General features: G+C 40.4%; 2 protein-coding genes across 2 annotated transcripts; one reads left to right on the top strand and one right to left on the bottom strand.

Annotated features, from left to right (window-relative positions):
• Positions 1–4,172: 4,172 nt before the first annotated feature.
• Positions 4,173–5,113, top strand: LOC106835823 (olfactory receptor 10J3). Its single transcript, XM_014848425.2, is given in 2 exon segments — positions 4,173–4,287; positions 4,290–5,113. Coding segments are annotated over 2 exon segments (939 nt in total).
• A 5,077-nt stretch (positions 5,114–10,190) lies between these two features.
• FCER1A (Fc epsilon receptor Ia) lies at positions 10,191–15,871 on the bottom strand. The gene is made up of 5 exons (XM_014848316.3): positions 15,662–15,871; positions 15,218–15,238; positions 13,844–14,098; positions 12,077–12,346; positions 10,191–10,589 (listed from the first exon to the last, which is right to left on the bottom strand). The coding sequence occupies exons 1-5, from the start codon at positions 15,714–15,716 to the stop codon at positions 10,423–10,425; spliced, it is 768 nt and encodes a 255-aa protein (XP_014703802.3). The 5' UTR covers positions 15,717–15,871; the 3' UTR covers positions 10,191–10,422.
• Between the last annotated feature and the right edge of the window lie 270 nt (positions 15,872–16,141).

Genomic DNA, 16,141 nt, shown 5'->3' with positions numbered 1-16,141 from the left:
TTTATTTTTAGGTTTAAATGAATTAATATATGTACATTGCATAATTTAGTACCTAGCATATGATAAGCACATGTAATAAGTGTCAGCATTTATTTTTATTACACTAGTGGCTGTAGTTGCACTGAGAGAGCAAAAGATGAACGAAAGTCTCTATCTAAAGATGCTTAATTGAGTTAGGAATACAAGATCAATGCAAAGAAAATTATTACGAGATAAAAATATGTGACAATTGAGAGCAACTCGTGCATATTTTAAGGCTATTAACACTCATTAACATCTATGTGGCCTACGGATAATAAGGTGGATGTAGTCTATGGAAGATGATCTAGCATAGCTGAAGCCTTGGGCATGAATGAGCTAGGGGATTCAAAATGATGGAGGATATGTGCAAGCGGGGCAGAGATGAGAAAGATTGGTTAAAAGTATAAAAATTTTTGGAACAGAATTCAGGAATTGGATTGATGATTCTACCCTGAGACTTTAAACTGGCTTCAAGTGTCAAAGTACCTGCAGGTCAGCCTTCTGTTTACCTGGCAGCAGGGGTCTATGCCTAAGCCCTACTTGGCAATTTTTACTTCTTTTCTGCCACTTGCAAAGAGTCATTCTGTAGGATCTTAAACTCTGCTCCTTTGACATCAGAGAAATGGACAGAAAGTACGACATATATCTTTAGAAGAAGCATGACCCACCCTAACAAAGTTTGAAATCAGCCCTTTCACCCTAGAGATTTCTCCTAATAGCCAGGCCAACTCTACTCTCCAAAATGTTAATCTCTGGATTAGGAAATGCGCTGCTTGAGTAATGAGGTCTCCAGGCACTCTGCTGTTTGGATTGTCTTCTGCTATCTGTCACTTGGGAGTAGTCAGTGCAGTTTTGGGGAGAGACACCCAGGAGCCTGGGACAATTTGCACCTTATTAAGAAACCTCAAGCCAGAGTTGCTGCTTTGTAACCCAAAGAGGAGTTTCCTCCAGTGCCTAGGGCTGTGAGAATCTAGAGGTGACTAATGTGACTTTTTCTGTCCTTCATTTCTAGTCTCAGGCACTAGAAGACTGGGAGGGGCATTATTTCCTTCTTCTCTAGTTTATTTTAGGTATTGCATTCTGGATGGTGTCTAAAGATTTGCAGTGAAGCGAGAATTTCTATTAAATCAAAGCACTGCTCAGTAAGACGTTAGTGACCTTCAGATAAGAACATTCGTAGACTGTTAGGTAAAATAGCAATATTTTTACAAAGTGATCTAAACTCAAATAACTGATGGATTTTTAAATAATTTCATGAAAGGCGTTACAAAAATCTCAGAAACATTTTATAACTATTAGTAAAAATCCATATCTACTATTGTAGGCAGTCAAATTTCCAGAGCAGGGGATGTGATGCTCAGGCATGAGTACAGCTCTCCAGAAGACCAGAGAAACATATGACTTGGTAAGTTTCACTTCCTTATATGCTCATAGGCATGGTGAATGTTCATTATAGCATACAGTCAATTATCACATAGCCAGTGATAGTCTATAGAAGAGGGAATATGATCTCTCATAGAGAATATTGTGATGTCTATGATTTTAGAAATGTGGATGTGTAAACTAATGTACAGAAGAGGGACATAAGATTTCAAGGGGCTTTAATTGGGTCCTATAGAAAAAGCTATTCAAACATCTAAGCTCCGTGAGGGCAAGGACCATTTCCTCGTCATCTTTGTTTTCCTAGTACTACCACAGTACTTAATCTTTGTGACTAGTCAATACATTGGACTACTGAAGAAATGGTTTTGCTTGGATTTGAAGCAAAATTTTATTATTTGAAGGAGACTGAAAAAAAGGATCAGGGAACAGTGAGACAAGTTCTCTTCTGTGGTGAAAAAATATAAATAGTACACTCATCCAGGATTGGGTCAGGGACAGGCTTTATTAAACTCTTGTCTTTTTTTGGTCATTTGTTTGAAGGAAATAAAGGGTAGTAAAAACTGCAAAGTCAGAGACATTATCTGAATTTCGAGGTTTCTGTCCATCTGTCTCTCATCTTTCCCTTCCTCACCTACATTTCTTACACCCTAGCTGAGTAATCCTACTCTTGCCAATGTTTCTTATTTCTCCATCCCACGCTGTATCCCTTTACTGATTGTTCTGTCTGTTAGAATCTCCCACATAATGGTGCTGGGATAGAGTTTTTTAGGGTGTTAGCAATTTAGAGCTGACTAATGGTCTGGAGGAGGAAGAAAACAGAAATATTCTAGGCTACATGCATGAGTAAGAGCTTCTGGCTAAGAAAGTGGAATTAAGTTATAAGAATAACCTGGATGAATTTCAATTTAAGTGTGCAAGTATAATGAAAACTGTGATTTTATATTGGTGGGTTCCAAACTATCAATTATAATCCAGGAACACAATCTAGATGTCACTGCCGATTGTTCCCAGATATATTAGCTGAATGGGCTGCTATGATCTAAGGGAGGACTAAAATGATGGGCATCTTCAAGAAGGGGATTAGAAGCAAAACTTAAAATTTTTTTCTAGCTAATGCACATCCATGTTGGGACAGTATATGTAGCGGTTCATGGTTCTGGTCAATGCACCTCAAAAAAGATTTTAAAAGAGCATGAAAAACAAGGAATTGGAAGAGAAATGATAAAATTTATGAAATCAAGGCTGGTATAATCACAGGCTTGTTTACAAATCCTAGAATGCTGGGCTGAAGCCCCTCTAGCCCTACTCTACTTCTCATAGATATTTAAACTGGCTCATTTTGGAAAATACAAAAGAAAAACTACTGATAAAACTACTGTTTATTAAGGGCTTCCTGTGTGTCAAGTGCCATGTCAAACTCTTCAAATGCATTAACCTATTTAATACTCTTAGTAACTCCGTGGAGTATTAATATACTCAGTTTACAAGTGAGTTTAAATATTATGCTTAAAATTTGGAGGTGCTACTGAAGGACTTTATGCGAGAGATCCATTAGCAGATTTTTTAAAAGAATTTTATGACAACATTCAGGAGGAAGAATTGGACTTGAACTATGGTCAACTCAAATGAGGGAGATTAGTTAGGAGACCATTACAGTCATCATAGAGAATGATGATGGTGGTGAGAAGTTGGTGTTGGTAGAAAGCATGGAAAGGAGGGGACACAGAGGAGAGTTTTCAGGATGGAAAAGGGAAGGGAAATATGTGGGATGATTCTCAGCTTTCTGAATGGAGGTAATGGTTAAACATGGTGGGTTTATCAGGAGTAGATATGAGTTTAAGGTGTGGGTTCAATCTGCCCCAGGACAGTCTTTAATTCTAAGCTCATGTGGGATAAGCTCCTTTCTATCCCCAACACAACTTGGAATATGCAAAAGTAACAAACAGAACATCTGGTCCCTCTCTGATTAAGTGAATTTTATCTTTGCTCTCTCTCTAGGAAAATCCATTCCCTACTTGAAAGGATAGCCTCAGATTTATTCCACCCTCGTTTCTGCCTTTGGCTAGAATTCAAGGAGATAAGCTAAATACATGCAGTGCCTTTTCAAACCATTTTTCATGATCTTAGAGGATATGTGGTGCAGGGTTTCCAGGAGGAATATCTAGTAGAAGTGCTCTCTTTTCTAGTCTTTCGTGGTCACAGTGGATTTTAGGTACAGGGCTTGGGGAAGTGAAACCTAGGACCTAGGGTTCTGAGGAGAAGAAGTCACTCTAGGACCCTCATGGGCATTTGCTATTGACGGTACATTCTGATAGTGTTGAAAGGATATCAACCTCAGATATCTTTTATCTTTCACCTAGGTCACTATTCCTCATTGGATCCTTAGGGAGCTATTTCAAGAGTATTTGAAGAGAAAATATAGGGCTGGGCTTCTTCCTTGACCTGGACTCACCTCTTCAATGGCTGGGTAATTATTTCCACAAATTTGTCTTTTAATTTGTCACTACTTTCCCTCTCAGATCTATCCTTGCCCTGAATCCCAGGGTCCTGGAGTAACACCTCTGTATCACCAAAGAAGAGAGTAGTAAAGGTGATGACTCTGAGCAACTGGCCAATAGCTGAACACTGATGGCCCTCAAGGTCTAGAGCATTGCTCAGAGGATGGACACACCGTTTACTGAAGGCTTTCATCCAGCCTACTCTTTCGTGGTTGACTCATCACACCTTTCTTTCCTTTGCCTAGCTCTTTCAGACCTAGACATCCCTCAATGCTAAAGCCAAATTCCACAGCTGTGACTGAGTTCCTCTTTGAAGGTTTCTCTAGCTTTGGGTGGCAACACAGGCTTGTCTTGTTTGTTGTCTTTCTAATTTTGTACCTGCTGACTCTTCTGGCAATGTCATCATTGTGACTATTATTCGCCTGGATCATCACCTCCATACTCCCATGTACTTTTTCCTGAGCATGCTGTCCATCTCTGAGACCTGCTACACTGTGGCCATCATTCCCCATATGCTTTATGGCCACCTGAATCCTTACCAGCCCATTGCTATCCAAGGCTGTGCCACTCAGCTCTTCTTCTATCTCACCTTTGGTATCAACAACTGCTTCCTGCTCACTGCCATGGGATTTGATCACTATGTGGCCATCTGCAAACCCTTACGGTATTCAATGATCATGGGTAAAGAGGCGTGTGTCCAGTTGGCATCTGGTTCTCTGGAAATTGGCCTGTGCATGGCCACTGTCCAGGTCACATCTGTATTTGGCCTGCCCTTTTGTGATGACTTTGTAATCTCTCACTTCTTCTGTGACGTGAGACCCCTGCTGAAGCTGGCCTGCACAGACACAACTGTCAATGAGATCATCAACTTTGTTGTCAGTGTCTGTGTCCTTGTTCTACCCATGGGCCTAGTCTTCATCTCCTATGTCCTCATCATCTCCACCATCCTTAAGATTGCTTCAACTGAGGGTCGAAAGAAGGCCTTTGCCACCTGTGCCTCCCACCTCACAGTGGTCATCATCCACTATGGCTGTGCCTCTATCATCTATCTCAAGCCTAAGTCCCAGAGTTCCCTGGGGCAGGACAGACTCATCTCAGTGACCTACACTGTCATCACTCCCCTGCTGAACCCCGTTGTGTACAGCCTGAGAAACAAGGAGGTCAAAGATGCTCTGTACAAAGCCATGGGACAAAAGCCTCTCTCCTCTTAATGAGGAAACGTTATTGAAGGACTTTTCTTTGATTTTATAAATGTGTATTAATTTTAATTCTGTTCCAATAATGCCTTTAAGTATGGGATCAACAAGAATAGACTATATTGAATTGGGTGCTAACATTAGAGGCTTCCATATGAGCCAGTCATGGTTCTCTATGCCCTCCTTCAGAGAGGACAGAAAACGACTTGGCATACACTTACAAACGTAAGGGAAAGATTTACCTGCCTGGATCACTCATATCCATGTTCTGTCACACACATGCACACAGCTACACATACCCTCAGGATATATTGAATTATACAACTCCATTAAGACACAAAATCCAGCAGGGTCTAAACTGCTAATGAACAGGACAGACTCATCTCAGAGAGTTGAAGGTTTGGAAACCACCTCAGAAAGACTTGTTTTTGTTAAGGGTATAGGTTACTTTTTAACAAGTAAGTGAGGAGACACACATGCATATCCTTTTCTGTGGACATTGAAAGCGTTCTTGTAATCTGTTTTTGCCACTTGCTAATATCCCATCACAGCCTGAGGAATCTTCAACAGGTTGGATACACACTTTCCAAGGAGTAGAACTGCCCTAACTGATCATTCCTGGGAATGAGGAATGCAAACGTGGGAAAGCATGAAATCATCAGCTACCGAGAACCCAGAGGTTAGTTGTCCATAGACCCGAGATGCCTCAGTGAGAAAACTCCAATTGTAAAGGAGGATATGCTGAAAAGTTCAACACTTTTCACACTTCCAACACAAGAGTGAAAGAAGATTGAGATTAGAAGGAGCCAAACAAAAGTATGGTTCCTTTTTCAGGGTAGACTTGAACTTTTTGAAATAGTGTTATAAATGTAAGCACTTTAAGTATAACTTCCGAAAATATTTATTAATGAACAGAAGTCAGAAGCTTGACTCAAATAAAAATTTTTCCAGTAATCTCCTAAGCCTGCAGAGGCTAATCTTCAGAAATTTTTTCTTAGATACTCCCAACTTAGAATCTGAGTTAAAAACAGCATTTCATGTGTGAGCGTCACAGAAGATGAAAGCATTTGCTCTGGTGCGGGGGAGGTACTCTGTCCCTCATCCTTCCACTCCACTCTGGCCTTCTATACTGAGGAACAAGCATAACCTGAGTTTCAAACACAGCTCCTGCAGGATTCCAGTCCAGCTGATCCCATGGGGTGATCCTGCAGAGACAAGATACCACTTGTGAGAGTGTTATGAAGTCAGCTGAGTGCTGAGGAGGGCAGAAGTCAGTGGAAATTAACTAATCTTCTAAATCAAGTTAACATGTTCTGCTTTGCAAAATACACTGTTGTGTGAAGTCTGACCAGAGATAAAAGATATCTTTGCCTTTGTGTCAAGACTTCTAGAAATGATAAAGTCAGTTCACTTCTGTGAGGATAGCCAAAAATAATTATAAAACAATTTTTGCTTAGTAGTTCTGCTGATAAAGCTGTTAGGTAAAGCTCTGATGACCAGTGGCACATTCTCTTCCATGCCAAGTTGTGTTTAGTGGATGCTGTGGCACACTACCCAGCTTGTGCCCCTTCAAGACCCACACGTTCATTCCCCCAGCTGCTGGGAGTGTCCTGGGCTGACAGGTCTCAGTTGAGTCCCTCTTCAGGAATTGCCCTTCCTAAAGAGAGGCCTCCTCCAAAGTCACACCCAATCACCAGGGACAGATTGCTTCCAATGACTTGTCTATTTCAGGGTATAAAGGCTGGCCCCTTACCTCAATTTAAGACGATTACAAAGGGCTCTCCTGGCTCCAGGGCTCTCATCTGCGAGGTGGTTTGAACGGGGTCCTTTTTGTTTTTTTGAGGAAGATTAGCCCTGAGCTAACTAACATCTACCACCAATCCTCTTTTTGCTGAGGAAGATTGGCCCTGAGCTAGGATCTGTGCCCATCTTCTTCTATTTTATGTGTGGGACGCCTGCCACAGCATGACTTGAGAAGCGGTGTGTATATCCACACCTGGGATCTGAACCAGCAAATCCCGGGCTGCCGGAGCAGATTGCATGCACTTAACTGCTAAAGAACCGGGGTGGCCCGTGGGGTGGTTTGAAGTTTCTGCTGCAACTGCATCACATTTCAACTTCTCCCTCTGCCAGATTTTGCTTCCTTCACTCCCACACATGTGTTGATGCCGAGAGCACTTCCCTAAGAAACATGTTACATTCAAATCTCTATTTCAGAGTCTGTTTCTGGGTATCCCAATCTGCAACATTTCAGGATCCCATTTCTAGAACAGCAGTTGGCAAGTGGAGAACCCAAACTTTCAGCCTTGACATATTCTAGCGAAGGCAGAAAGTCAGTGGATCCTATATTTTAATAAAAAAAATAATTTCATCCTATTAATTGAACAATATTTACTGTGCCTCAATTTAGTCGGTGGCAGTGCAGTACTGTCTTCTTGGAAACTGGTTTAAAAAGTAAAACTTTGAATTTTTCTCAGCATCCACAAGAAGTCATTCTTTTGTCTTCAAAAATTTTTCTACAAGCAATTTAAATTTCATTGTAGCCTGGTGCCCTTACCTTGCAGTAAAATTGCTCACCACTCTCAGTGATATTTTAAAAATTGCAAATAACAAGAAAGAACTAAAAGTGAGCATCTGTCCTTCTAATTTTCAAGAAGGGAAAAGTGTAGGTGCTGTAAGTAATGTGTACATGTGAATTTGACAGTGATCTTGCGCACATTTATAGAGTAAAAGGACTGTGATGGGAAATGTTGTGGAGATTTGTGAAGCACCAGATGGAGACTTGAGCTTGGTAAGTAACTGTCCAGAACTGGACAGGCAACTTAAGGCAGGAGGACAGTATTACTCTCTGAGGTTATCTAGTGACCCAGGCTGGTAGGTAGCTCTGTCATTCTCAACATAAACTCCCATCTCTGGGCTCAAGGAGATGTTCCCATTTCCCAACAATGGTTCCATTTCATATTTAATGAGAAGAGAGGAAGAGCAGAGCCTTTCTTCAAGTACTCAATTCCCCAAAATACTGACAAGGTAGATCTTTTGTCCGAGTTTTCACTCTTGAGGTGGCCAAGGAAATTTGTCTTCCGTTGGCCACTGGTAGGAAGCTATTGACTTGATATTCAAAAAACTAGTCCTTAACTACTGGGAGTTCATGATGATTTGTGGCAGCCAAGTTGGATTAGCAATTATGGGAGAGAAAATATGCTTTATGGACTGGCCCCAAGGGTGAACTAGCGGGGAATTACTTCTATTCTACTTGTTTGTACAACAAATATACTCCCTCTCTGGCATAGGGAGATTTCATGTATATTACAATAAAAAGACTCTTTTATAAATGCCATACTTTGAGGGTCCATGAAATACTCAAGCCCTAATTCTGTGTTTCACATTCCCAATGGAACAGGAGACGTAAAAATATCAAGAAAAAATATTTAGAAATAAATGGTAGACATAAGTCTGGGAAAAAACCTGAAATTCAGATACATGGAAAAGCACAGTAAAGGGAGAGAACAGTGTTTGAAGGATGAAGGGAAAACACACTGGAACTTCTTGGAGAATTCATTCTGAGTCTTTGTGCCTGGATAAGCACCACATAGAAACTGGGTTCTCAAGTAGTGAATGACAAAATGTCTGGTTCAAAGGGAGCTTAGAGACCGCCTACTCCAAACCCCTCTTGTTACAAAGAAGAAACGGAATCTCAGAGAGTAGCAAGGAACTTGCCCCAATCACACAGCTAGTTAATAACAGCTTTAACTTCCAGGTTTGTGCTCTATCTACAGCCCTTGCAAGCTTGGAGCGAGGATAAAATGGGAGGTGAAAGTGAATTGTAACACTCAAGAACCCAGAAAATCCCTCAGAAGATATTTCTCGAGCTGATGAAGCCTGGACTTTCTATCTATGTTTAATATCTTTCAATTCTTAACTCCGCGTCATTTGGCCTCAGGCCAAATAAAGGAGTAAGTTTCTTCTCTCTACCCTGATGTGTAGCTGTGTACAGAATACTGTGAAGCAAGATGTTAATGAGTGTTCTGCAAGGCTGTGGTACCACGGCTATATCCCATAGTAGACCTCCTATCTTTTCTTAAGGGCAGAGGAAGTGTCCAGGAACACCACCAAGGAACCTCCTATAGGGACATTTTCTGGTCTGCTGTTACAGGAAAAATCTCTTCTCTGCTTACCAGGCCTGTTTACATAAAGCCAAGTGACAAGGCTGTTCACTGGGAATCTGGTCATTTCTTACCTCTCTGATATGATTTAATAAAAAAAAAAAAGTAGAGAGTGTTAAGGAGGTTCATACTATATGACTATATAAAAAAATAAAATCTCCAAATCTCTCTGCTTTATGGCCCAAAAACATCCTTTCTAGAAAATGGGACTTAGTCTCATGGATATATACAAATTTTCCCCCTAGATTCACTTCCTCCTGATGTTATTAATTGTTGTGAAACATAAATAAACTATAGGTGCTCTGATCTCTCATTTGCCATTGTGAATTCATGATCAGCACTGACAATATGCCTCTTCTCTTCCTTAATGCTTTCCCCAAACCCCCAGTATAACTGTCACTATGAGTGGGGATGGTGTGGGGATGGGAGAACAAAGATTGGGTCTTTGCCTGAGATCACATTCAGTCCTGGACTGTTTTCAGAGCTGAGAGTTCTGATTATTATTATTCATTGGAATTTCTCTAAGATGCTTCATATGGGTGTTGTAAGAGGATATTTGAGATTTAGGTTTGGGAGAGATTAAAGAGGTGAAACAATCACAGGGGAATCTTACACTGAGCCCTATTCCCTGAGTCCTATGGCTCAAGACTACCCCAAATTCTACCAAGAACTAGAAACTCATAGATAATAAGTTAAAGAGAGAGCATAAAAATGATCAATCTCATTAGCATCCTACCATGTCTTCTCGTTCCTAGCTCAGACTTTTAATGGTCAAGAGAGAACATTTTTAATCTATAACTTCATGATTCTTGTCTCTAGAAGCAAAGAAGAAACGAGTTAGCCTTAAATACTTAGAAGCGTCATATTACGTGGTTTCATACTTCTTTTTTCAAATTGTACTTCTCTTTTACACATGCTAATAAATGAATCTATTCATTCTTATATTTATTTAAGTGATGTTTATTGAGCACTTACTATTACATGCCACTTAACCAGTTCTAGTTAGTTTAATGATGCAATTCTGTAAAGCCGTGGGCATAGACCTTTCTATGTACATTATGATCTGTGTTTGACAACTGAAAAGCAATTGCTGATGCCAGGAAGAAATTGCTGTTGCAAAGGTTTCTTGAGCAGTGACATCAGTTCTTTCTCGGGTCTCACTTAAGGATGGGGGTCCATAAGTTTTCTGCCTCTCCTGGTCCTCTTAATCTTCAAGAGAAATGTTAACTGCTGCTGGGTCGAGACAAACAATCCTGTGTCCACAGCAAACAGAATCACCACCAACAATGGAATAAGAAATTGTAGCCAGTAGCGTTTGCTTTGCTCAGCTGTAGTGGAAGATAGATGCAACAAGAAACATAACTTATATTAGGAATCAAAGAATGAGGTTCAGGGTTTCATCCTCCCTAAGAGAAGGGCCCACCCTGGTCCTTCATCTTCTAACATGATATGGCATCCAGGAGCGGAGAGAAAACACTCACAAATTTGAGTTCCTAAGTCTGTGCTCTCTGAGCCCTAGGGAGTCCTGAGTATTTCCCCAACAGCCCCTGTATAACAGTTCCTCTAGCCAACGTGTCCAAGGGGAAGGTCATAGGAAAGAAGATCCCTTTCTTGGAGCTGACAAGACCAATGTCCACACATGGTATGGGGGGTGGAAAAGAGACAGAGTGAGGGCAGGCGATCAGCAGCGCCTTATTTCTCAATCATTCAATCACCATTTAGTCCATGCATGTTGGGTGAAATGAGGATACTGGACTAGATCTTGCCTTCCAATTCCACTACTTTGTGATTCTGTTACTCTATTTATAAGGTATTGATTTTTGCTATTATTCTAGAATGGTAGAGCCCCGGAATATTATAGCCAGAAAACACTTAGAGATCACCTAGACTAGTGGCTCTCAACACGGGCTGCACATTACCATCAGTTAAAAGAGCTTTTGAAAATACTATGCCCCGGCCTCACTCCAAAACAATTAAATTGGAACTTCAAGGGATGAGATACAGCAATATTTTTTTAAAATTCCCCAAGTGATTCTAATGGAGTCTAGACCAAACCTTTTATTTTACAGATAAGGATCCAGTGACAATTAAATAGCACTTAGGTCTCAAATTAGTTAGCAGAGAACTGCCAGTAGAGCTTAATTCTGCTTTTTGGTCTCATGCTTTTCTAGACATTACTATGAACAAAAGCTCTAGTTTCCTCCTTCCAAGGCAAATATTTCAAAGACTCCCTCTCTTATATGAGTTTGGAAAGAGTAGTCATTTTCATTGGCTATGGAGGCAGCCCACCTTCCTATCGTTTTCTCACAAGCCTTCTCTCTCACCTCCCAATACACAAGCACACAGCCTATTGACTTGTTGTTTTCCTTTCCTAGCCCTCTTAGGTTGGAATAGACACTTTCAGCTCTTTATAGCCTTTATTCCTTCAACTTTGAAACTCTCTTTCAATTGGATAAATAAATATAAGTGTTCTCCCCATGAGCAAAAGATGACGTTGAGGTCAAAACAGTAATTGCAATCTTTTATGCTTGGGTAGTGCTTAATGGTTTACTAATCCATTTCACAAATATGACCACATTTAATCTTCATAAAAATTCCATAATGTGAGCAGATATTACTATTGCCGTTAAACAAATAAGGAATCTAAGACAGAAATTGAGGGATATACTATACTCCAGGTCTCCTCATTGCAAGTCTAGGAGAATTTCCAGAGTATGGCAGCTGCCCTCATTCTACAAGCTGCAACCATGTCAGGCTTAGGTGTTCTATCTCCCTTCCCCTGCTATGGACTCCCTCCCTTCCTTTACCAACTCACCTTTTTTTACAGTAATGTTGAGGGGATCAGAGATATAGCGTTCACTTGTTCGCTTAAAGTTAAAAGCACCCTCGCAGTAATAGGTGCCACTGTTTTCTGTTGTGGCACTTTCAATGGAGATGTTTTTGTTCTCATACCAGTACTCGAGGGGTTTGCCATCCTTGTAGTAGATCACCTTGAAGACGTTCCAATCCTTCCAGCCACGGCACCTGAGAACGAGGGCCTTACCCTCTATGACCTCCTCAGCAGAGGCCTGAAGGAGCAGCCAGTCTGAAGAGCATTCATTACATTATTTATTTAACAATGAACAAATAGATAGATACATAAAATAAACTAAAAAATGTCATGGATAGAGTGTGTATCAGAAACCATGGTTTATCATTAACTCATTTCTTGGCTCATAAGGTCAACAAAAAGTCAACACAAAATAATGCTTAGAGCTTGTCTTCTACATTGACAAATCCCCTCTGCTTATAAAAAGTAAGTCGGGGGACCATAAAATCTGACATTTCTGCTGATCTCATCCATGGAAGATCTGAAACCCGGTATTCCCTTCAGACTCATTGTTGCTAGTTCTAGTCAGTAAGGGGGAAATAAACCTACTCTACTTGGAGACCCTCAGCCTAGGAGAGTGTCTGTTTTGTTCTCTCTTACCTTGTAGGAGCTTCCCAGTTCTGCTATTAACCATAGCTGGCCCCTAAACTTCCTCAAAACATGTATCATGTTTAAATTAATTATTTGTGTAATTATTTATTTAATATCCTCTTCCCCATGTGGCTCCATACTTCAAAAGGTCAGAGGCTATGTCTATTCCTTATATTATATCCTCGGTGCCTAACACAACACCTAGAAGTTGGTAGGTACTCAACAAATATTTGTCAATAATGACCCAGTAAAAGATAAGAGTCAAGTTCTATGGGTAATATCACTTTAAGAATTGAAAAGCATTTGCCAAAGGATAATTTTGAATGTAAATATGGCTAGGTTGTGCAAGCATATTTTATTTAGGAGCAATCCTTGAGGACTTTTCTAGAATCTACTCCAAAGAAATGAAGAAGCTATTCTACACTCCTTTAGGTTGTATTTGGAATTTGCATATTGATGTTGAAACATATTTTTTCACTCAAGAGAAAAATATAAAGTATGTTTATACTTTAAAATATATTTATATTTAAAAATATAAAGTAAAATATAACAATGACCAAGCCATTCAAATGAAATCATTAGTTTGTTGATTCAATATTTACTAACTAACCCACATATGCCTAAGCATGCTGCGCTAGTTGTTGGCAGTAGGGGAGTGATAAAGATGAAGCAAACATAAGACTTGTTCTTAAGTAAGAGTAGAGGACATGAGGAATGTACACAGATATCGTTCAAAATGAAGAGTACAACCTAATATTCAGATCATGGCACAAAGAAATTGCAGAGCAAATCTTTAAATTAAGCTTCTTGATCCTATTTCAGATACACAGCTCTTTACAAAGTTCACATATCCAACATGCCATTTGACCATACGATATACACCTATGTCGAAAAGACAGTCAGAGGTGAAATAAAGTAGAGGAATAACGTTGGGAGATGGCCAGAATATTGAAAGAAGCCAGAAGGAGTAGATGTGGAAGAATGAGATGAACAGATCTTGAGTGAGAGATCCTGTGTCCCACCTTGGTACCCTAAGCCTTGAAATAACTTTCTTTCTCCTCGTCTTCATGTGGCCCATTCATCTCATTGAAGAATCTATATTTGCATAACCCTGGAACTTACCACTGAAAACTTCTAGGTGCACAGCTTCACTCAGGTTCAAGTCATTGTTCCGACATCTGTATTCCCCACTGCTCCGGTGTGAGGCATTAGTGATGTGCAAACTTGAAGTTGTCACTTCTAAAGTGGTGTTGTTGTAGGTCCACTCAGTGAAGTTGCCTTTAAGGGGCTTGTTCTCATTACATGTAAGAGTCACATTCTCTCCTCGAAATATTCTATTCCATGGGGGATTCAAGGACACTGTAGATTTCCGGATGGCTTCAGAAGATCAAATTATGGAAAAAGATATAGAGGGAAAAAAATCATTGAAAACTGGCTAGACTCCAAAATACAGACATACAAATAGTCAGACAATCAATGGTCAATCTACCCTTATGCTGCTGGTGATAAGACCCTGTCCTGATTCCTAGGATTAAAGGAAGAAGGAAACAATGTTGTGGCCCCAGGGAGCTCCCAACCTTGGGAGGAAGACAGGATACTAATGCAAGATATTAAAAAACAAACAAATTTACTGTGTGATGCAGGATAACTCACTCTAATTTTCTTGATTTCAGTTTCAGGATCTGTCAATGAGGACTGCAATCTCTTTTCAGGCAGAACCAATATCTGTCCTGTTCAACCATAGCTCAGTACAGTAGCTGGTACATAGTAAGTGTTCATTAAATATTTATTGAGTGGATGAATGAGTGAATAATGAATGAATAAAGGTGTTGGACTAGATGAAATATAAGATCTCTGCCAGCTCTAAATTTTTATAACTATTTAATTGTGAGTGTATATGGAGTGAACAATTTGTGTCAATTCTGGAAGGTAGTGAGAAACACCAAGAGAATCAGTTTTAAAAGGCTTCTAAGAACAAACAGATGAGACCAATATTCAAACAGCAGCCAAGCAAGTGGCTAGGTGGTGATGAAGAAAAGGTGATACAATCAAAAGAGAACCAGACTTGGATCCAAGGGACTTATGTTAGAATCTAGTCCTTTGTTGTCTACGCAACCTCCAGAAAATCACTTAATCTGAGTTTCAGCATCCTCAGTTATAAAATGGCAATAATAATAATAATGAAGGTGATGTAAGAATTGAATGAGATTATGTGATAGTGTTTGGAAGAGAGGCTGAGACTCAGATGTTCAACAGACATGGTTGTTGGCATAAAAAGAGGAGGAAGTGACTTAAAAAATGAAATGATATGTGAGAAGATTTTGAATGAGGGAAAAGAAGGAAGACAGAGCAAGGTAGAAATGAGAAGCAAGTTGGACAGGGAGGAGTAGATTCACAATCATTAGCAAACAGAGGTGACGGGATGAAGGGAAACAGTGAGGGAGAGCAACGCCCAGACACATTGAACTGCAGAGGGAACAAGGACAAAGGACTCACCTGCTGGCACGCCATCCAGAGCTGTAAAAGTCCAGAGAGGATAAGTTAGTGTCTATCCCCAGCCTTCTGGGACTCCTGAAGACTGAGATCTGGGTATATGGTGGTGAGGTCTACATCCATGGAGTTTACGGGCCAAGCCTCTTCTCAGGAATCTGACCCAGGGAAAGAAGGCGCTTCTGTCTTTCCTCTGTCCTCCCTCCCTTGCTCTCTGGGCAATAACAGAGCGATTTCAAGGACACAGCCTTTCAGTCTGGCTTCTGCCTTTGGCATTGCTCAGCTCAGTTTCCTCTGCTCTCCAGCTTGTCTCCACTACAGAATCCCTGGGAAATGCCCCATAATTTGCATATGTCCTAGAAAAAGTCACCACTAAAACCGTCAAAGTCCCCAGCTGTTCCCCAGATCCATTTTGGCCCCTCCAGGAATAGTAACTGAACCTCTACTTACAGAAGAGTAGAAAAGTTATCCACAGCAGGGCAGGGCTTCCCATGGGAGCAGGCATCTCCTCTGTGGCCTCTAGGTGCCAACTGGGCTGGAGAGGTCTAGAGACTTAAAACAGACCTGAAACCAAAAAGGGGAAGGAAATGTTTTCTGTATCATATCTGATTGACTCATTAGCTGTGCCTAGGTTTGCCATCTTCTCTGGAGATAATATTCAGAGCGGTGCCTAATTGGGCAATTTTATATAGACCCCCCCTTACTGCATTCCCCACCCCACTCCACATACAGATCTGGAATCTGGTGGAAGAGAGACAAAGGGCTATGCACACAGTCACAGGACTTTCTTAAAGTGTCAATCAATGCAATTTAGAAAAGTAGGGTGCAGGGGAGAGCAGAATAAAACGATAATAGTTAACTATTCAGTACCTAAAATATATACCAGACACTATGCTAAATGAAATTAACAAATAAAATAAATCTGATATT

This window comes from Equus asinus, chromosome 25 (assembly GCF_041296235.1).
Source record: "Equus asinus isolate D_3611 breed Donkey chromosome 25, EquAss-T2T_v2, whole genome shotgun sequence".
Lineage (NCBI taxonomy): Eukaryota > Metazoa > Chordata > Mammalia > Perissodactyla > Equidae > Equus > Equus asinus.
This window is presented reverse-complemented; position numbering and strand designations above follow the sequence as displayed.

Coding starts and splice junctions, on each gene's coding strand:
- FCER1A (XM_014848316.3), bottom strand. CDS start 15,716: ATGCCTGCTCCCATGGGAAGCCCTGCCCTGCTGTGGATAACTTTTCTA. Junction 15,239..15,661: donor GATAACTTTTCTACTCTTCT/GTAAGTAGAGGT, acceptor GGACTTTTACAG/CTCTGGATGGCGTGCCAGCA. Junction 14,099..15,217: donor TCTGGATGGCGTGCCAGCAG/GTGAGTCCTTTG, acceptor GATCTTCTGAAG/CCATCCGGAAATCTACAGTG.